This window comes from Balaenoptera borealis (genome assembly GCF_965194805.1).
Source record: "Balaenoptera borealis genome assembly, chromosome: 11".
NCBI classification, from domain to species: Eukaryota; Metazoa; Chordata; class Mammalia; order Artiodactyla; family Balaenopteridae; genus Balaenoptera; species Balaenoptera borealis.
Window position 1 is genome coordinate 67,835,702 of NC_138868.1, and position 21,734 is coordinate 67,857,435.

At 35.4% G+C, this 21,734-nt stretch overlaps 1 protein-coding gene and 1 long non-coding RNA gene across 5 annotated transcripts in view; one reads left to right on the forward strand and one right to left on the reverse strand.

Annotated features, from left to right (window-relative positions):
- Positions 1–299: 299 nt before the first annotated feature.
- On the reverse strand, positions 300–21,182 carry CHORDC1 (cysteine and histidine rich domain containing 1). 2 transcript variants are annotated; one of them, XM_082340509.1, is made up of 11 exons: positions 21,048–21,182; positions 17,558–17,607; positions 14,793–14,849; positions 12,526–12,683; positions 10,413–10,516; positions 9,199–9,257; positions 5,097–5,167; positions 3,766–3,871; positions 1,955–2,074; positions 1,373–1,435; positions 300–1,084 (listed from the first exon to the last, which is right to left on the reverse strand). In XM_082340509.1, exons 1-11 carry the CDS (start codon positions 21,109–21,111, stop codon positions 938–940), a joined length of 999 nt encoding a protein of 332 aa, XP_082196635.1. In that variant the 5' UTR covers positions 21,112–21,182; the 3' UTR covers positions 300–937. The 2 variants fall into 2 exon arrangements, with proteins under 2 accessions (XP_082196635.1, XP_082196636.1); XM_082340510.1 differs by lacking the exon at positions 17,558–17,607 and having other exon boundaries at positions 807–1,084; positions 21,048–21,179.
- Positions 21,183–21,441: 259 nt separating this feature from the next.
- Positions 21,442–21,734, forward strand: part of LOC309605128 — a 304,606-nt gene continuing 304,313 nt past the window's right edge. For 2 of the 3 annotated variants that reach the window (XR_014231238.1, XR_014231239.1), the window contains exon 1: positions 21,475–21,612. This is a non-coding gene — a long non-coding RNA (uncharacterized lncRNA). Of the gene's footprint in view, positions 21,613–21,734 lie in introns of all 3 variants that reach the window. The other variant, XR_014231237.1, reaches the window with a different exon arrangement.

The window sequence follows — 21,734 nt, forward strand, 5'->3', positions numbered from 1 at the left end:
ATTTAACATGTAATAGCTGTCATAAAGCAAAGCTTAAATATTTACTTTTCTGATACCCTAATGTATTTCCATAAGCCTTTTAGTCAACAACTTTACAGACACTTTTCCATCAGGGAGGCCAGATCTTTGTAACTAATAAAAGATTCTAAGAGGGTGTAGGCTATAAATTAGGTACAATTCAGTCATAACACCATACAAAGACCTTATAAATAGTCAGGAAAAAGATGTTTAACATTACTGCTTAGTCTGATAAAATGGTGAATTTTAACCAAATTGATACCTTTATATTCTTATTTATAATGTTTCCTATACTCTTAAATCATACTGCTTAGCCAGTTATATAGGTACTGATGCAATTTTTAATCCAATTAGTTGTAAATGAATTGAAATTTGTTAATCAATGCATATATTCCCCATTACTACTTACTACACTACCTCAAGTTAATCCCCCCACAAAACGTAACTGCTGAGTGGAAAAAGGAATGCAGAGCTTCATCTCTTCCTTAAAGATTTTCAAGTATCATAGGAACACAAACTCATGAAAAAACTAATTGAAAGTTTGACATTCCATCTTGCTTTACTAATTACAGGATAAAAGAAAGAAATGTAAAAACAAATGTTTCTTTACATTTCTCTGATTAACATAATATACTACGAAATGCTGTAACTGTTGTGAGCTATTTTCTAGCTGCTTCAAGTATCAGACACAACTACAGTTCTATTAGTGAGGAGAAATGAATAATCAGTCTTAGGTAACTCAAAAGGGATACGGGAGGCACAAAAAGATAAACTGACTTTGGCTTGGACCTACTGTAGACCCTGAAACGCCAGATTCATCAACAACAACAACAAGAAAACAAGAGTACAGCAGCAAGCCGCCACTTCACCACATATTAAGAATTCTGAAATAGTCAATAACTTTCTTTTCCTTCTCAACTCATTCTGTTGTATCTTCTTTTTGTTTTTCCTGGTTTTTGGCTGCAGGCAGTTCAAGGCTTGCCCACTGCATAGGTTCAGCTTTTCTCATGGTAATTTCAATCTTTGTTGCAGTCATAGTTACATAACTTCGCTTTACATCAATCACCTGCAACATATCAAAGAGAATTACAGTACACCTGGGTGCTTTTATTAGTTTTAGAGGCAAGTAGGTTGAAACGATAAACAAGATTTCATGTCTGTGCCTATGCCTATTGCTAACAGTCAAAATTCCAAGCTTCTAAGGCCATTTCTATCCCTAGTTGAAACTTTTTGGTAAGAAATAATGGTAAGTTATACATCTACTTTGCATCAATGCTTACTAAAGTACTGTCTTTTATTATACAATGGTATTTTAAATATTAAGAAAAAATTCTGCCGGATTCACAATACTTACACCCCATAATTTCACATTTTGATGAAATTCCTTCTCTCCTTCAAATACAATGTGCACATTTAACTGAAAAAGAAAAAGTTGATTAATTGATCAAAACCAAAGTAAAGATTTATGATGTAAAACACTAATTATAAAAATAAGAAGATACTGATAAAAATCATTTAAGCTATTTTAAGGAATTACCAATATTGTACTTTTTTTATTTGGAAAAACCATTAACCATTTTTAAACCATTAAAATACCAATATTGTACTTTTTCTATTTGAAAAAACCATTAATTACCAATACTGTACTTTTGTAATTTGAAAAAACCAAGAAAAATTAACTTGGAGTTTCATATTGAGAATTAAGTTCCATTATTATTTGGTATTCTAAGCTACTACAGTATCTCCATGCTTCAGAAATAACTACTATGCAGAAACTTTCATTTAAAATAGTTTCTGTGAAAGTAATTTCAAACTAATTTTCAAATGGGGAAGATTAAAAGATCTTAAAAACAGCTCAAACAAGATCAATGTTTTATAAGACATTAACATTCAGAATAATGTATAATTTTTACTCAAAGATGTTTAGTGTACTTACCAGTGTACTATTTGCTACTACTTGACTAAGTTCCGGAAGTGAATTTTTAGCATATACTGAAATGGTGACTTCACCTCCAGTCTGATGCCAGTCATGTCTACACGGAACAACCTTTTTCCCCTGTAATGTAAGAGAAACTTTATGAATTTACAAAGTGCCACATAATTAACCTCTTAAAAAGAGTAATTTGACCCATCTAAATTGAGAACAAAAATACCACACAAAACTGAGCCCTTAATGCTTTTAAGCACAAACAACTTCTAAAGCTCCCATCAACAAGTTAAAACCAATAAAATAAAATACAAAGAATCTTACAGTTTTATGATTTGAGAACACACTTTTGAAGACTGAAGTGAAAAACACATTTGCTTTAGCAGGATAAACCAGACAACATCTTAACCTCATGCATAAGAACTTTCCATTTATTTTCTACAAACTGAAATTTGGGAAAAAATAATTGACTAGTTATAACTATCTGTTGTTGTTACTGAATACTTTCCTCTCATAATAACATGCAAAAAAGGGTGAGAATTTGTGGAAGTAATCTTTTGATTACTATTATGAAAATATTATTACCTATGAGTGATACACTGCTATAACAATAACTATCTGAAAGACAAATTGTGATTTGTTCTATAACTGAGGGTAATTTAATGCAGGAAACTGCGAGACACTACTGTTTTAAAAAGTAATATTTATATTTTCGTACAATTATACTAACTGAATTTAAATTACTTATATGACTTACATTTTTTTGCCCTTAGCCACCTGGCTTAGACACTCAATACTTGATAACTACATGCATTAAAAAATATCAAAAAACGTGTTTCATCAAGGGTCATACTATGAAAACTTTTGAGCATAAAACAACATTTTATTTTTTCAAAGCAAAACTTTCAAACTTTTGAACCTTGGAGAAAATACAGGGAGATTTCACTTTTTACTAATAAAACATTCCTAGAAGTTTTCTGGTAGATAAATTATTATAACTTAATGGATACATTTATAATACCTAAACCCATGTGTTATTAAAAAGCAGAAACTATAAAATATGCAAATGTAGACTAAATGAATTCCTAAAGTAATATGAACATAAAGACACACATACCGAAAAGGTTCATTGTCTTGAGGTTATTAGTGCCAATACAGCACATAAAACTAATTTAAGATACATTAATAATAGCTAACCAACATTTATTTAGCAAATAATTGCTTGCCTTCTTACAATTTAATGGGATTTTGGGGGATTATTTACACAGACACAAGTCTATTTAAAATGCTGTCAGGGAAGTAGGCACTGATGCTTTCTCTTTTCTTTTGATAAATTTCCTGGTAGCAAGCAGAGGCTTTCAAAACAATCCCAATGAAACAAGTGTGCAATCAATCCTTCTCTTCGGCCACTAAGAGTATTTGTACATCTGTACATGGTTGAATGATGTTAAGTGGCCAAAAGAGAATCAGAAGTCTAAATGATTAATAACATCAAATGACCAGAAAAGTGATTTTTAAAAAACAAAAACTGGGAACAAGGTACGGAATTACAGAAAAATATGCTTCAATTTAGGCTAGCTTAACTATTTCACAAAAACCTACATATTTGCATCAACATACACAATGGCTATTTTGATCAAAGAGCAGTGCTTTGAGAGAGCTTGGCTCAGATTAACTTCAGTTTTTAGGCTCATCAAACTTTACTGTGTGACGGAGAGAAAAACTTGTTTTCTTTAATGTAAAGACAGAATAATCTCAAATCTCTTCAAAATGACTCAGATAAATACACTCCAATAAGCTATTTTTAAAATGCTACTTACAGCATCCTTTTTAGTCCACGTGTGTTTCCCAGTTGTACAGCCCTCTTGGGCTAAGAATGTATTAAAATCAGAAGTTTTTCTTCTACAACAGCTCCAGTATTTCATCCTTTAAATTATTATAGAAAAATTTCAGAAATAAAATCTCACAATCAAGTTCAGAAGTGTTAAGTGATAAGTGACTTAACCAAAAAAGAAATAAGTGTGTAACTTTAGTATCTTACAAGTGTCTAAATTACTAAACAATTAAAACTACCAGAAGACTATGAGAACCTACTGTATAGCACAGGGAACTCTACTCAATGCTCTGTGGTGACCTAAACGGGAAGGAAATCCAAAAAAGAGGGGATATATGTATACATATGGCTGATTCACTTTGCTGTACAGTAGAAACTGGCACAACATTATAAAGCAACTACACTACAATGAAAATTAAAAAACAAAAAAAAAAACAACACCCCCCGCCCCCCCCCCCAAAAAAAACCTTAAAAAACTACCAGAAGACTAAAGTTAAAACCAGAATGCCATTTAGTATAGCAGTTTTGGAGTTCCTGAGTGAAGATGCTTAAAACCATCACAAAATCCAACATCAGCTTTTCACTGATAGTTCACACTCCAGTTTCCTCATGAAGCTACCATGAAGTGGTATGGCCAAAGATTGAAAACGTTCGTATTTTAATAAACCAGCAAAGTGAGAACATGCAAACAAACTAAAAATAACTGTTTACACAACCTGTGATGGTCAAGCCCAAAGTAGGTGAAACCCACTATTATTTACTTGAGAAAAATCTAACACTGGAAGACAAAAATTACAGTAAAACTTTGGGTTTGAGTCCTGAAGAATATGGAAACAGAGGGGAAGATTTTAACACAGTACTGTGTTTCTATAAACTACAGGGTAATATATTGAGAGGCTCTCAACTGAGAGCTGTGGAAAAGTATGGGTTTTCTCAGATGCCACAATGTTGATGTCTTAGTGTCCCAGGGCCCAAAATTCCCAATGTCCTACAATGCACAGCATAGTCCTTCAAAGAAAAAAAAAACAACAAAAAAACACCTGTTCAGCTCAAACAGAAAGAGTATCATCACACTGTAATAGAAGGGAATACGGAAAAAAACATGAGGTTTGAATCACAACGGCCACTTCACTGTAATCTTGTTTCAGTTTTCCCATGTGTAAAAAGAAGACAAAACCCACATTTCTAGGTTATTGTAAAAATTATATGACAATGTAAGTAAAATACCTAATATTGCTGCATGGCATTTAATGTTTGAAGGCATATTAACATTTCTAACATCTACCATAAAGTTTTAATTAGTCTGGTATAAGTTACCCTTCATGGAAAATAGGTACTCCAGAATGATATACACAGACTTCTTCTAGACTCTGTGGACCCTGGTATGTCTAAAAGAGAAAGAGAGACGAAAAAATGAGTTTCACATCTCAATGTTACATTTCACATGTATTTGCAAGTAATGGTGACCTCTATGAACTATGAAAATGCCCAAGAGATAACAGCTACCTAGAACATTCATAAATTCACCTCAGGCCATTCCAATAAGGAATGAAAAATGATTCCTTTTTGGATATGCTTAAGTTTCAGTTCCCTGTGAAAAAGGCAAATATAAAAGTAGGCAAAAGGATGTATTCAGATACTTTCAGACTTTTGCATATGAGGACACACCCAAACATATTCAGGTATGTTCTATAAATTTACAGAACAATACTGAAACCAAGAGATTAGTACTCTCATCAGAAATACAGTTATAGGATGATTTATGTGCATAGTAAACTCTGTGTGAACATTATGAATTAAAATGGAAAATCTAATAAGCGATTCTGGAAGTCCCAGATGATTTCTTTTCCCTACGAAGCGTAAAATGAGCTGCAGACCTATATATATATCCAGGGTTTGTCTGGAAGATCCGGGCCCCATTGCTGCTGTAGATGAAGGCTCTACAGATGAATTCACAAAAAGTTATGTTAATAAAACATAGATGCAGCCAGTAGTATATTTTCTGTCTATTTTGGTATTATTTACAGCAACCATCCTACAGTTACAGAAAATAAAATTCTGTACATTTACTTTTTGTAAATTCAAATTACGGGGTGTGTGTACCTCCTGAAGATATTCCATAGGCACACAAAACTCAGTATGTTAGATTCTGAACTTAACATCACTACTGCCCCCCAAACCTCCTACTCTTCTTCCCATCTTATTTGATGGCACCATATCCACTCAGTCTTTCAAAGCAAAAATTCTGTAAGTCCTCTTCAATTTCTCTTTACCCTCTACCCATATGTAGTCTATCACAAGATCCTGTCAATCTGACTTAAAAATATCTATCAGTTTAATTTGCTAAACTTCCTCATGATCACTAGCAGATTTTAGGCAATGAAACTATGCTAAAAGATTCTAATTAATTTCTCTGCCTTCAATTTCTGGACTCTACTACCTAATTAAAACATGTATCACTCTCTTGTTTAAAGTCCTTTAATTACATCTACCTCACACCATATACAATAATCAGTTCCAGGTCGTTTGCACATTTAAATGTGCCTCTATATATGAGAAAATACTCATGGCCCTAAAATAAACAGATATCTTAAATAGGACACAGAAAGCCCTAGTCATAAAGGAAAAGAACAAGTTGAATTTCATTAAAATTAAAGAGACTCTGTTTATCAAAAGCCATTATTAAGACAGTGAAAAGGTATATAGGCCTCTCAGACAAAGGACTTGTAGCTAAAACATATAAAGAATTCCTAAAATCATTAAGAAAATGTCAGCTTAATAGAAAAACAGATAAAGATTTTGGACATGTCACAAAACAGGATATCCAAATGGCCATAAACATACAAAAAGGTAGTCAACATCATTATCAGGAAAGTGCAAATTAAAACCACAATGGGAACATTCCACATCCACCAGAATGGCTAAAATATAAAAGACTGATATTACAGAGTGTTACCAAGGTGTAGAACAAAAGAACCAGCCTAATGTATTGCCGGTAAGAGTGTAAATACAACCACTTTGTAAAACTATGTGGGAGTATGTTAAAGCTAAACATACACACACACACACACACACACACACACACTCTATGAACCGGCAACACCATTTCTAGTCATATACTTAAAAGAAATGTGTACATGTATCCTAAAAGTCATGCACAAAAATGTTCACAGTAACATTAATCAAAAAACTTTACAGGACAGTAGAAAGGATAAATTGATTGGTACATTCAAACAATGGCATGTTTTAAAGCAATGAAAATGAACAAATTACAGCTACATGAAACCAAGATAACCAACATTTTATTAAGCAAAGGAGGACAGACATGAGTACCTGTTCCATGATTCTATTTACAGTAAGTTCAGAAGTAGGCAAAACTAATCTATGTTGATAGAAAAAAGTGGTTACCTTTGGGAGAGGAAATAATGAATGAGAGGAAGCATAAGGAGGGCTCTGCTTTGTGAAAATCCCTTATGCTTACACAGAATTAACATATTTATATATTTAATGTTATATTTCAATGAAAAAACTTAAAAAAATTTTTTTCAATGGCCAGCATGACCTAAAGTAAGGTTTTGAGCAGTATAAAAGCCTTTCAGGATCTAGACCCTACTTATCTCTTTTAATCTCAACTTTACATCAGCAAATTTTGTACCACTGTTATTGACTATTTTTGTTTTCTGTATATTACTGCTATCACCTCTGCTTGGGATATCCTTTCCCTTTTTGTCCATTTATAGAACTGCCATTCACTTCTCAAAGTTCACCTGGGATACCTTTGCTCTGATGTTCCTCCATTACCCTACCACTTGCACGGTATCTCCCTCACCCCAAAAATTAATCATTCTCTTTTATCTACTACTTCTACCTTATACACATGTGAATGCATTCATATTTCCATCTCTAAATGAGCAAGGTGATGTCAAATTTAACATGAAGGAAGACTGCAAACCTGCCCCCAACCCTAACTCCATTTTCTCCTTCTCTGTTAATGGCGCACAAATCACCTAGATCAGGGGTCCCCAGTCCCCGGGACTTGGACCGGTAGCAGTCCGCGGCCTGTTAGGAGACGGGCCGCACAGCAGGAAGTGAGCGGCGGGCAAGCGAGCGAAGCTTCATCTGCCGCTCGCCATTGCTCATGTTACTGCTTGAACCATCCCCCCTGCCTCCACTCCAGTCCGTGGAAAAACTGTCTTCCACGAAACCAGTCCCGGGTGCCAAAAAGGTTGGGAACCGCTGACCTAGATGCTTCACTTCCAGTTTATTAGCAAGTCCTGCTAATACTTCCAAATATCATTCATTCCACACGTGTTTGTCATGTGCCAGGCATTGTTCTAAGCACTCAAGACTCAGCAAAGAGAAAACAAATAACATTCTTTCCTTTTAAACCTTAGTGCAAAAGGGGAAGGGAAGGGGAAGTTAGATGGGATAGAGCATAAGCAAAATAAATATGTAAAACAAGTAGTGTGTAATAAGGTGGTAAGTGCTGTGGAGAAAAAAGAGTATGGAATGTTGGAGGGTGTGTAATATTATATAGAGTAGGCAGAAAGAAGCCTCACTGAGATGTCTGAATACATCCTATATTTAACCACTTCTCAAAAACATATCCTAATGCCTGGTCTCCACCGTAGCACCCTAGCTGGTTTTCCTTCCCGATTCCACTCTTGCCCCATTAAATTTGCCACTTATCAGCCAAAGACATCTTTTTCAAAGCCCCTCCTTAAACAGACAATGGCTTCATTGACAATTATACTTAGAATAAAGCCCAAACCCCTCACTGTAGCTTATAAGGACCTCCATAATCGTGCCTGCCTCTCATACTCCCTACTTTCGCACGCTTATCAAGCCCCCACTGACCTTTCTCATAATTTCTCGAGTAGTCAAGCTCTAATGCCTCTACACATACTACTCTCACATCTACTCCAAGGTTTACATAACTCATCTGCTACATTATTCAGAATTCTGACTTAGTGTCACCATATCAGAAAGGACTTCCCTGACAAGTGCACTTAAATACTTTTACTCAATCTCCTTGTCTGCTTAATTTTCTTCAAGTCTACCTAAATTCACAGCATTTAAAAACTTATTTGTTATCCTTCCCCCAAAATTAGAATATCAGCTCCATAAGAACAGAGATTTTTGCTTTATTTAATACTATATTCCCAGCCCCTAAAACAATGTCTGGCACATAGTAAGTGTTCAGTAAATGCTGACTGAACTAGAACTATTTATTCCCATGATCTATTAGACACGGTGCTCCTTAGAGACAGTCTCTTATCCATGTTAATAGCCCTGCTCCATGGAATAGTGCCCAACTCATAAAAGGCACCCAAATGTTTGTCTAATTAAGTCAATTACTCTCTTTTCTCAAAATTAAAAATTTACTTCCATGACACAACACAAATTTTACAATATATACCTTCGAACACCCTCCATTTTTACATGAGGTTCCAATCTTAATTTCATCACTGTCGTCTTCTACAACAAAGAAAAAAACCAAAATAGAAATATTAAAATAGAACAGTTTACTATAGTGCTATTCTTAAAAAGTAAACTATTCCATAAAACAAGTATTTAATAAAATAATCTAAATACAAAAAAAATACTGATTTTTAAAATGATTTTAGATAAGTAAGTTTTCTGTGTGACCTTTCATGTAATACACTTAAAAGCTAATAAGAAACCAACTATTATGAGTAAGTCTTGCCTATATCCCCAAATTGATATATGACATGACACATTTCTATTCTACAATGCAATACTATATCCAATAACTTAACCTTACGTAAAAAAGAAATCATGAAAGGGTTACTTTTTTCCCCAGATACCAGGTGTAGGTCAGAGAATACTGAATATATTTTATATCACGCACAATGAAACATTTACAACTATCAAAAAATTTTAACTCACTGTTAAAAAGTAATGAGTAATAGAAGAAAAAAATTTTAATTAACAGGTTCTCATTTTTAATAAAGACAAAATGGAATAATCCACATATTCATTTTGTGGTTTTACCAGCATTCAGTAAACAAAAATCAAAAATAAGTTCTTTACTACAATGTACTCCTTTTTTTTTTTTTTTTTAAATTGGGGTATAATTGCTTTAAAATATTGTGTTAGTTTACGTTGTACAATGAAGAGAACCAGCTGTATGTATACATATATCCCCTCCCTCTTGGACCTCCCTCCCACCCCCCTCTATCCCATCCATCTAGGTCACCACAGAGCACCAAGCCGAGCTCCCTACGCTATACAGCAGGTTCCCACTAGCTATCCGTTTTACACATGCCAGTGGACATATGTCAATCCCAGTCTCCCAATTCATCCCCCGCCTCCGTCTGAGTCTACACGTCCGTTCCCTACGTCTGCGTCTCTATTCCCACCCTGCAAATATGTTCATCTGTACCATTTTTCTAGATTCCAAATATATGCGTTAATATACGATATTTGTTTTTCTCTTTCTGACTTACTTCACTCTGTATGACAGTCTCTAGGTCCATCCACATCTCTACAAATATACTACAATGTACTACTTTTTCGTATTTATATACAGTAAACTACACTGCTCCTGTCTCTTTTAGATAATTGGTTAACTGAACAGAAAAAATTACAAAATACAAAACAAAACCTTACCTTTCTTATTTTCTTCATTCCCCGATGATAGTTTAAGTTTATCAAGTGCTTGTTTTAGGGAGGCAGATATTTTTAATTCCAAATTTGTCATTGGTTCATCCGGGCTGGAGAATTTGGAAACTTTATTACCATTACTGATGTACCAAAATATTTCTTTGTAGTAAAAATATACTTAAGACTCTACTTATGATACGCCAAATGCCTTGTCAATCAAGTTTTTCTCTTTAAAAAGTATTTTACAATAACTGCTATTAAGACAGCTATATTTCTAAGTCTTAGCAGGAAAAGTTCTGATATTAAATATCAAATAATCATGCTATTGTCAACACATTAAATTATTAATCAGTAGGGCTAATGGGAAGGAAGTAAAGAGTAAGAATACAAATTTGTTAAGATGAGCAACTCCAAGGAAGGGACTGCGAAGTACCTTTACATTCCATGCCTAAGCAGAACACTGAGCATGTAATAGGCAATAAACAGGTACTAAGTGAATCCATATCCCTACTGGTGGAGATAGTTCACTTTATGTGGACACTAGTACATGCATCTATAAATTCAGATACAGTTATACCACAAGGCAGTTTTAGTACGGTTAAAAAAACAGTAACAACAATGTCCCCTAACATTTCACAATGGTTTAGTGTTATATGTACAATCTGGTTAAGACACTCAGTAAGTATGAAGAATATTAATAAATGTAACAATAAAACTGAAAATCCTAGGTTATTCATTCTACATCCTTAATGAAAAACCTACTGATATAGGAGGCACTAACAAAGTACACAAAAACCTATATCCTCAGTCCCTACAATACTATCTAATGAATTTACGATAAAATATTTAATTTCTCTCACTTTCTCTTAAGTGAAATTAGTAGTAGTCCATAATTTAAAAAAAAATTAGCTCATCCTGTCAATTATAGTAGACTCCACTATAATATTTATTAATGAGCCATGCCAAAATTCTTGGCTTTTTCTGACATTTTTTTCCCACTGGCAAATCAGCCAGTAAGGCATCTGGTAAAATCTCTCATGATATAAATAAGCTGGATATAGAATAAAATCATCCTAAGTAGTTTGGTTAAAAAAACAGAATAAACATCAGAAAGTCTCTTTGGGTTCTTATCTTGGTCGGGCATAATTTAAGATGCTATAAATTTATTTACATAAGATCAATAAAGAAAAAGCTGGGAAAATCATGAGTCCACAGTGTGAATAAAAATATCAACAAAGGCCATGTTTGAGGCCAAAAACCATCCGTTTTTTTAAGTCCTGTACTTTGGTTCTAAAACAATTCAATACTCAAGTGCAATATGAAGAAGACCTGGTGTAATAGTGGTACCCAACATGCATGTGTGGGATTGTAAAATAGAGTCTAGTGGATCAGGAGGTGAGTATGAAGTACCTGTGTAATTCTACTGCAAAAGGACCAAAAGCTGTTTTACAAGTACGTTAACAAATATGCCATGTAAATTGAATCCATTAAAAATTGATCAGTAATGAGATTAACAGTTTTTAGGCAAACTGTTAAAAGATGAGTGACTAGGCTTGTTCTAAGTGGCAAAATGTGGACAAATGAAAGAAACAGAATTTGACTCAATACAAGGAAAAGTTAAATACTGAGTTAGTAACATTAAAATGCACTGCTTTAAAATAAAAGTAAATTCTTCAATAGAATTATTTGAAAGGAAATTAAATATTTTTCTATCAAGAATGTTCTAAAAATTATTTAAGAAACAGTGGTAGATTGGAAAGGAAAGCCCCTAAGTTCTTTTTCAACTCAAACTGATTCCCTGACAAGGCCGATTCTTTTACAGAATTCCACTATGCCACCGTGAAAAAGATACACACCAAGGCACAAGAAAGATGTGTGGCTCCCCCGCCCTGAGCATAACTGAGTACACAGTGAACAAACCTGTACTGCAGTTCTACTGTGTATATGCCCTCAAGGGAATAGAAATGAACGGTATTATCTAAGAGAAAACCAAATGGTTCAAAAGTGGGTGAACTACACAGTAGCTGCAAATGATATTATGCCGAATCAGAAGAGGAAATACCAGGAACAAATGCTATTATTCAAGTGTGACAAAAATATACAACTGTATAAAGTATACCTTGGCCTTTTTATTGCTTCTATTGGTTTAGGGGCTTGAATGATATGCTCCTGAAATTTGGGTTTCAATTCAGATAGTTCTTTCTTCTCAGTAGTCTTGACTTCAGGTTTGACTGGCTCGGGCGGCTTCTCACTATCATGCCTTCCTTTCGTACAGCCCTGTTGGTGAGAGGTTTTCATTCACTGAGAGTTAGCCTATCATCTACTTCACATGCCATGACAGAAATACTATTTTTCAATTCTTTATTAATAAATTCAAGGGCATGTTTTCTCCACTTTTAACACACTGACTTATTTTAAGAAACTAAAAACAGAACTCTAAATAATATATTTGTAAATGAGTTCTTACATGCGAATAATACATTAAAAACAGGCCTTTAAATTACACTTAATAAATATCTACTTTACTTATTCTATTAAAGGTGCAGCATAAACTTGTTTACAGAAGACAAATTCTGGAGATCTCACACAGAGAATTCTACAAAAGGGCCCCGATTTGAGTCTCAGTTCTCCTACTACCTAGCTATACGACCTCGAGCAAGTTAATTAATCTTTTTTTTTTTTTTTGAAACCACCAGTTGAAACTTTATTTCTTTCTAAATCACAAAGAATAAGGCATAATCATTTTACAGAGAAATTAATAGTTTAAATGTTTCACTTCTATTAACAACAAGGGTAGTTGATTTCAACAGATCTCAAATTCCAAGAGTTCATATATATAGAGAGACATACATGGCTCCAAAAACTTTATGACTTCATTATTTTTAAAATTATTTTTAATTATTTATTTATTTTTTAATTGGAGTATAGTTGCTTTACAATATTGTGTTAGTTTATACTGTACAGCAAAGTGAGTCAGCTATACATATACATATATCCCCTCGTTTTTGGATTTCCTTCTCATTTAGGTCACCACAGAGCACCGAATAGAGTTCCCTGTGATATACAGTAGGTTCTCATTAGTTATCTATTTTATACATAGTATCAATAGTATATATATGTCAATCCCAATCTCCCAATTCATCCCATCCCCCCTCTTTCCCCCTTGGTAGCCATTCATTTGTTCTCTATGTCTGTGTCTCTATTTCTGCTTTGTAAATAAAATCATCTATACCAATTTTTTGAGATTCCACATATATGCGTTAATATATGATATTTGTTTTTCTTACTTCACTCTGTATGACAGTCTCTAGGTCTATCCATGTCTCTACAAATGACCCAATTTTGTTCCTTTTTATGGCTGAGTAATATTCCACTGTATATATGCACCACATCTTCTTTATCCATTCCTCTGTTGATGGACATTTAGGTTGCTTCCATGTCCTGGCTATTGTAAATAGTGCTGCAAGGAACACTGGGGTGCACGTGTCTTTTTGAATTATGGTTTTCTAAAGTCAGTGTCCTCATCAGTAAAATGGAGGCAATGGCATTCAGACCTTTTTTGAGAGGATTAAATAAAACAATAGAATACTTCCCATATCTGGCAGGTGGTAAACATTCAATAAATGCTAGCTACCTTTTCTATATTCCATTGAGTTATACATACATTTTAACATCCCTGAAATCATAAGGTAAATCGTATGTCATTTAATTAACAACTTTAGATTTCTTTCTTAAGGGTACACAAAATAATAGTGCATCTCTATGGTATCTTAGATATGATAAAAATTTACTGTTCCTAACTGGAAATGCTTTAAATTGTTGCGTTCCTTCTTTTTGATGGTCTTTTAAGACTACTAACATCAAACAACAAGGACCTACTGTATAGCACAGGGAACTATATTTAATATCTTGTAATAACCTATAATGGAGAAGAATCTGAAAAAGAATAGGTATATATATATAACTGAATCACTTTGCTGGACATCTGAAACTAATACAACATTGTAAATCAACTATACTTCAATAAAAAAATAAATAAAAAGCTAGAGGAAAAATAATAAGCTGTAAGAAAAAATTCTAGGGTGTAATTTTGATGTATATAAAGGAATAAAGTATACTAGAAATAAAAAAAAAAAAGACTGCTATCAAAAATAAACTTAAACTGACAAATGGTTAATTAATATCTTGAAACTTTAATCTCGAAAACAGATAAATTCCTTATTTTAAATGCCATAGAAGGGAGGTGAGTAAAAGAAAGGTACTATCTGTGAGTTAACAGGGCCTAGTCAATAGATGTCCAAAATCAGACTCCTCAACTCTGGAGCTCCCCATAATATGTACTTTTTGGGAGATAATCTAGGGGAAAAGAAACCCATTAATACTTACTGCAATGCTTAAAAAATCAGAAAAATCAGTTGTTCTTCTCTTACAGCAAGACCAACCCTAAGAAACATAAGAGGGAAAAAAAAATGAAAACTCTATTTGTGTGAGAACCACAACCCACTAAAACAATCTATTTGGATTTATCTCCTTGAATCCCGAAGTAACCTGTATACACATAATTTTATGGTTTTTAAGTGTTATAAATAATTCACCTAATCAAGTGAAATGATTAGTCTTTGACTTAAAAAAATGAATTAACCAATATTACAAGTGATTTGTGCTGTGACCCATCATGAAAGGAAGCACCTTGAAATATGGAAACAGAAATTGCTTCTGTTTTCAAGAATAGTACTTGATTTTTAGAAGAAAAGCAATCTATAATTTCTAGAAACTATTTTAAAGGATCTAGGGAGTAAGTGAAGTGCTTTACTTTAAAAATCCATTAAGTTAGAGATAATAATTATAATAATTCAGTTTCTAAACAAACTCAGCATAGTTGTTCCTCAACAATAAGCATTCTATTTTCAGAAAAACATTAATTCATGTAGCAGCTTAAGCACTGTTAGATCTTTCAAGGTTAAATGATCTTTTCAGTTAGAAGCATACAAATATAGAAACTGTAATGCCGTATGAGATTTCTGAACAGAGTATCAAGTAGCTAAACAATAAATGGCTTTAAGTTATCATCTATAATTCCAATGTAGTACAAAGAATAAGGAAATAAAAATGCAGCAGACTCAAAGCTTCGGATGTCTCAAATTCAGACTAAGAGTCAGCCTTGCACATATCCATCTGGGCCTCAGTGTTTTTCTCAATGTGTGCATGAAGAATTTGGTAGTGACTATTTTCACCATATGCCCTTGAAGTTTTTTAAAAGGAAAATGTTAAATATTCTACAATTCATATTTTCCTGTATTCTGAAATTTAATTTTCTTTTACTCTGAACTGAAATATAGATCAAAAATTACTAATTACTACAAAATTAAATATAAGGTTTAATTAATATAGATAATATTGTCACCAGTAAAGTTATTCTATATGAAAAAAGCTTTACTGTCTTAATTCTATATGAAGAATTAGGTATTCTGGGAATATTGGGATACATACATGACATAGATTGTTCCCTACTGCCGATCTGAGATCTACGGTAGTCCTCAGTAAAATGTGAAAAGGAAATTAAATGTAAGTATAAGGTTGAAAACTGTCTTTTCTTAAGGACTGCTCTTTTCCCTGAACATGCCTTTTCTAATTTAAATATTAAAATGTTTTTTCTTCTGTTAATGCAATGTTTAACTTCTCACTTGGTTAAATAGAAAACTGACAACAGTAGACACCATACTGATTTATGTATTTTGCCTGAATCTACCGGGCCGTGAAATTCAGTAGGCTTGGAAAGTCTAAGTCTTCAAATGTTTATAGAGACAATAATAAACAGTAGAATCGGAGCAGAGAAACAAAAACACTTCAAAGTAAAATCAGTAAATTTAATTAATCAGAGTAATTAACAGTTGGGTAGTAAAAAGAGGAGCAATGGACTAAATGACTAGAAAGTCAGTGATATTACTAGCAGCAAACTTGAAAGGCAGGCTATTTTTGGAATAAGGGGTCACTTCAGAACTCATCTGTGCTTGCCAATGACACAGATAAATGAAAATATGTTGCAGAAGTCACTGGCATAGAGGTGACAAGAATAAATTAAGGACAAGAATGAATGAGCTGAATGAGAGAAAACAGGAAGCCAAAACTGAGAAGTGAAGTATGCCCATGGTTAGGAGACAGGAGGAAAACATCACAGGAAAACAAAGTACAACAAGAAAAACAAACATAGAATAAATGGCAATTTAGGAAAGATAAAATCCCCTCACCCCCAGCAAAAATAAGTATTCCCACAGAACCACAGTTTCTATCCCCATAAAAGCTTGTAAAGAGGCTAAAAAGATGTAAGGAAGAGTCAGATCATAATTTGCCCTACTGAACGTTTGTTCTGTTTTTCTCACTCAGAACTAACCATATTAACATAAACTTGCTATCTGCTTGTACATCACTGTTTATACGTGGCTAACAGTTAAATACCAGAAAGGTCCAACTACTCCCCGAAAGGTAAAATTAGAAATTCAAAGGGCATCGATAATTTATAAACACATAGGACTGTTTATGTTCCTAAGAAAATCATGGCAGCCACACTGCAACAGTTTCTTTTGAGATATACAAGGGAAAATGTACCACATTATCATAAATTTTAAAAGATCAATAAACCCAACACAAAAAAACCTGATCAAACAATATTCTATTATTTCTCTAATTCTACAGAACATCAAGGAAAACAGGTGGCATCTCTTTTCTGTACAGTATTACTCTAAACTTTCATGTCTGTCCCAAGAGTGGCACTGTTAAGTATTTATAATAATGTTCTCTAAAATTCAGAGCTGCTCTTATTAAACAGCACCTGCCTGATATATTGAAAGATTAAGAAGTGTTATGGCTTCTACAATTGCTTTCATTTCCCCTCAAAGTGAAGAAATGAGGGGCACTGAAAGTGAGAGTTGGGATAAAAGTAACAATTTAAAAACTGGAAAAGCCCTTAAGATCACCATCTACTGTCCTCTTTGCCTTTAGTGGAGCACTTGCTCAAAGCACCCCAAGATGGTCATTAAGAAAGCAGAGAGTCACAAGCTGAGGAAAAAAAAAATGAGAAATTAAAGATTTAGTATTATACCTCTGAGTTTACTATACAAATGTGAAAAGACTGAAATGTATCAAGTTCCTACCTTTAATGCATCATGAAAGACTGGAATGCCTGGGTGGTATGTGCAAGCGTCTGGTCAAAAACAAACGAAAAAAAAAACCACTTTATAATGAAGAAAAATCATCATTTCCTTCAGTGTTAGCATATAATCCTTTTTCCATATGCAGGTAATAGTTTTCCTTAAAAATTCAGTAATGCTCGAATTTGATGCATGACACACAGTGCTTAATATAACATTGTATTAAAACAGTAAAGGTTAAAATTCTAATTGGAGTATGAAAGCTATAAATAAAAACACAAATAGCTCAAGTATAACAAATTATATTTTGTATTCCTCTAATCTTAGTTGTAAAATTTTTTAGTACCCGAACATCAAGCTCCAAATTTTGACCATCAAATTCTGTTTTTACAAAAATACTATCAAATTTAAATGTTCTTATGTGCATCGATCCATAAAGGTTGCCTAAGAGATTCCCTAAAAAGATGTTTTGGAAGAACAGGTTCAAATTTTAAAAAACTGATACAATATCTAATTGCTAATTTAATTTTCCTACACAGGTGTCAATTTCTAGATAGAAACCTCATTAAAAAGAAGTTTAAATTCTACAATCTATTTTCAGGCTTGTCAATGATTGTTAGTCTATTATTTCCCTAACTCTTCCCCATTACACCACCAAGTTTTACTTAACTCTTACGAAAATGGACTTATTATAGTCTGCAATATATAAAATTACATTAAAAAAAACAACAGATAATAGACACACTTATTCCCTAGCTAGATAGCACCATGAGCTCAGAAAAAGCAGGTCAGCTCCACACCTGTGCAATTTTCATGTAAGGCTACTTTGCTCAAACTTTCACGTCTGTTTAGTTCTCAACTGTCTACAACCTCTGATTCCTGGTGTCGCCTTAAAATGATTAATTTCTGGTACTTTTCTCCCTATGGCTGTATTAAGTCAGTATATTTTTCCTTCATTACTACCTAGAGACCATTCTAGCTAATGAAGCAAGAAAAGTGTCAGGTATTTTCATGGTACAGTAAGTAAGCCCAGTTTAGGAAGATGCTATTAATTAAGGGTAGTAGTGGAGCTGAGGGCTGAAAAAGGAGATTCAAAGTAGAAATGAATATGCAGAGGAATATGAAGTTGAGAGGGGAATCAAAGTAGAGAACAGGTAGAATATTTTCAAATATCAAATTTACATACAGTCAGAGGCATAAAACACATAATGTCTGACACAGTAAGAGGCATGATCATAATAATGGACAGTTCTGGCAGAATGGCAGCAGGAGGGAGTCAGGTCTTAACCATACAACTAGTATAAACAAAATTTGAAAATCAGTGCTACATAACAAGCAGATGGACATTTTCCTCTTTAGTATTTTTTCTCTTTTTAAATCAGGTTTGCCAGTTTTGCCCAAAGTAATATGATGCGTAAGAAGCTACAACACAGTAGCGTTAAGAGCCAAGGGCTTTTAACATTGAGTCTGACGCTGGCTCAAATTCTGACTCTGCCTCTTGCAGCTGTTACAGTTTCCTCGCGCTGTTTCAGTTTCCTCGCACGTGTGGATTGAATAAAATACCGTTTGGGAAGAGGTGTTTCTTCCAGAATAGCTATTTTTAACATATGCAAGTTACCATGTCTCTTTAAAACACTCATTTAACTTTTGTTTCAAATGAAAATGTCCTATCATCTTAGAAAGGAGTCTTCTTATTTTTAGTCAATACACAAGGTCAAACCTCTCCCATCGTATAAAACGTTCTCCTAATCAAGTCCACAGTTTGCTATTAGCTCTTGTCTTTACTCCCTAGCCCCATTTTCCATCAACCAATTCACTTGGAGTATTTATTCTAAGTCTCTAATATAACCCCAATTTTGCTAAAGCAGATAAACTTTCAGCAACCTTAAGGGAACTCTCTGCTGAATTTAGTACGGTTGACGCTCAATGCTTGAGACAGTCTACTCCTCTGGTTTTCCTGGCTTCCCTCATCTCTTTCCTGGGCACTGTACCATTTCACACACACAAAGCTGACTTCCAAAAAATTGGCTGCATCTCCCCTTAAAATTAGGCTGGTACATAACACCCTATAAATAAACATATTGTCACTCAACAAAGCATCAGTCTTCCCTTTAATATTAAAGTAAAATATGTACAGACACTAAAGCAATTTACTTTTTACGCAGGCTACCAACAGTAAAGGGCATTGAAACCCCTCATTCCTCGATGTTTTCATCCACTTAAGTCTCACAATTTTCTCCCTGCACTTCATATTAATATCATAAAAATGATTAAACTTATCTTTTCCTCAGAATCCCACCAAAGATCTTATCATTTTAAATTATGTCCCCAATTCACCTGTGCACCAAGATAAACATTCAGACATCTCAAGAGGTGAAAAGGATTTTTTAAGTATCAATTTTAACCTCGTACACAATGAGGAACCATGTTGCTACCATGCTGAACCGTGCTTCTCTATTAAATGCGTATAACAATGGACACTTCACAGAGGTGCTGTGAAGGTTAAATGAGATAACATAATAAAGTGATAGACCAATGTCTGGCATATAGAAAACACACAATATATGCTAGTCGAATTGAGAAAGTGTTATGCCTACAATTTTCAAGGATTCAACTCACTTCTTTATCCCATTCACCTATTAAAATTCAAATCCACTGGTCAGGTTCTATTGTTCACCTAGTCTAATCACTAACTTTCACCTTACATCCTTAACTCTATACCTGGGTGCTGTAGAGGACATTCAATCACTGTATCCTATAGACCGCACGGTACTAAATGGAAAGGCCATTGCAAAAATACCCAACAAACATGGCTACAAAGTAAAGGATGAGGAATGTATCTCCCATTGGAGCAGATGTATCAAAACTTAACAGCATAAAGATACAAAATAATTTTCTTAACCAAGAACGTTTTAAAGAGTAAGGTTAAAACAGTGAGTGGGTCGAATGAATAAATCGACAGCAGGCTTTCAGACAAATACACTTCTATACTAATAGAAAGTGGCCGAACTTAAACGCTAGGATAACCCGCCCGCCGCCCAACCCTCCAGTCAATGTCGGTCTGCCTCCGACACACGGACACAGCAAATCAACCGCAAAGCGAGCCCAGAGCACCTGGTTAACTTCTGATTCCTTTAAGAGACGCTGGGGGGGGGGGGAGGGGGCGAGGATAAAGATGCTCTAAATTTCCAGGCCAATTAGAAAGTGAGCAGACGATTTGGGCAAACACGTGCGCCCGAGGGGGCAGTGGGTCCGTGGGTCCGGAAGCGGCAGAGAGAGAGGTTCAGAAGCCGTTGCCGCGGCGCCCGCAGAGCGGTCCCGCACCCTTGGGCGGACGGGGCGGACGGGGCGGACGGGGAGGACAGGCGGGAGGGGCGGCCCGGCGCGGGCAGCGCGGTGCCGGCTTGCGCGGAGACCCGGGATGCCCTCCGGCCCAAGGGCGTCCCCGGGAGGAGGTGGAGGGGAGGGAGGGCCGGCGGCGCGCTTCTCTTACCATCGGAATTGGTCTCGGGATCGAAGCGCTGGCCGCAGCCTCGGTTGTAGCACAGCAGGGCCATTTTTTCTTCCCACCGCTCCGGGTCAGGGCCAAACGCCTGGAACCGCCAGACACTGCCTTTACAACTCCCCTGCCGCAACCACCCGTCTGCAGGCTGGGGCGGCTGCCGGCTTCCGGAAACGGCCAGTTCCGCTTCAGGAACCTTCGCGAATTTTCCGGTCGCGCAGGCGCACAGGCGATGGGAAGAGGCGGAGGAAGCGCGGGCGGCCGGCCGCAGTCGGGGGCCCTTCTAGGTGGGACTACGATGGGTGGGGGGCCCGGGGTCGCAGATGCAGCCAAGATATTTGCCGGAGAGAAACCTTAAAGGCTGGAAATGTAGGCATCCGGGGCACTGACGCGCTCTCTCCGGATCTCCTCACTCATTGGCTGCGGGTATCTCGCACAGCGAACGGACCGCCCTGCCCTCTCGGTCCCCGTAGGCCGTCATCGTGCTTCCTTTGGAGACTGTAATTACCCGTAAAAGCCTGGTCGATATGTTTGTTTGCTCCTTAGCTGCCTGAGAGTAAGTGTAGAGTCGTACAGTATTTCCGAATCCTCTTTCCTGGAACGTGGTTGCTTAATAAATGATGAGGGGGATGGTGGACGAACCTCCCTCCGTGTCTCCCCTGGCCTGATCTCAGAAGC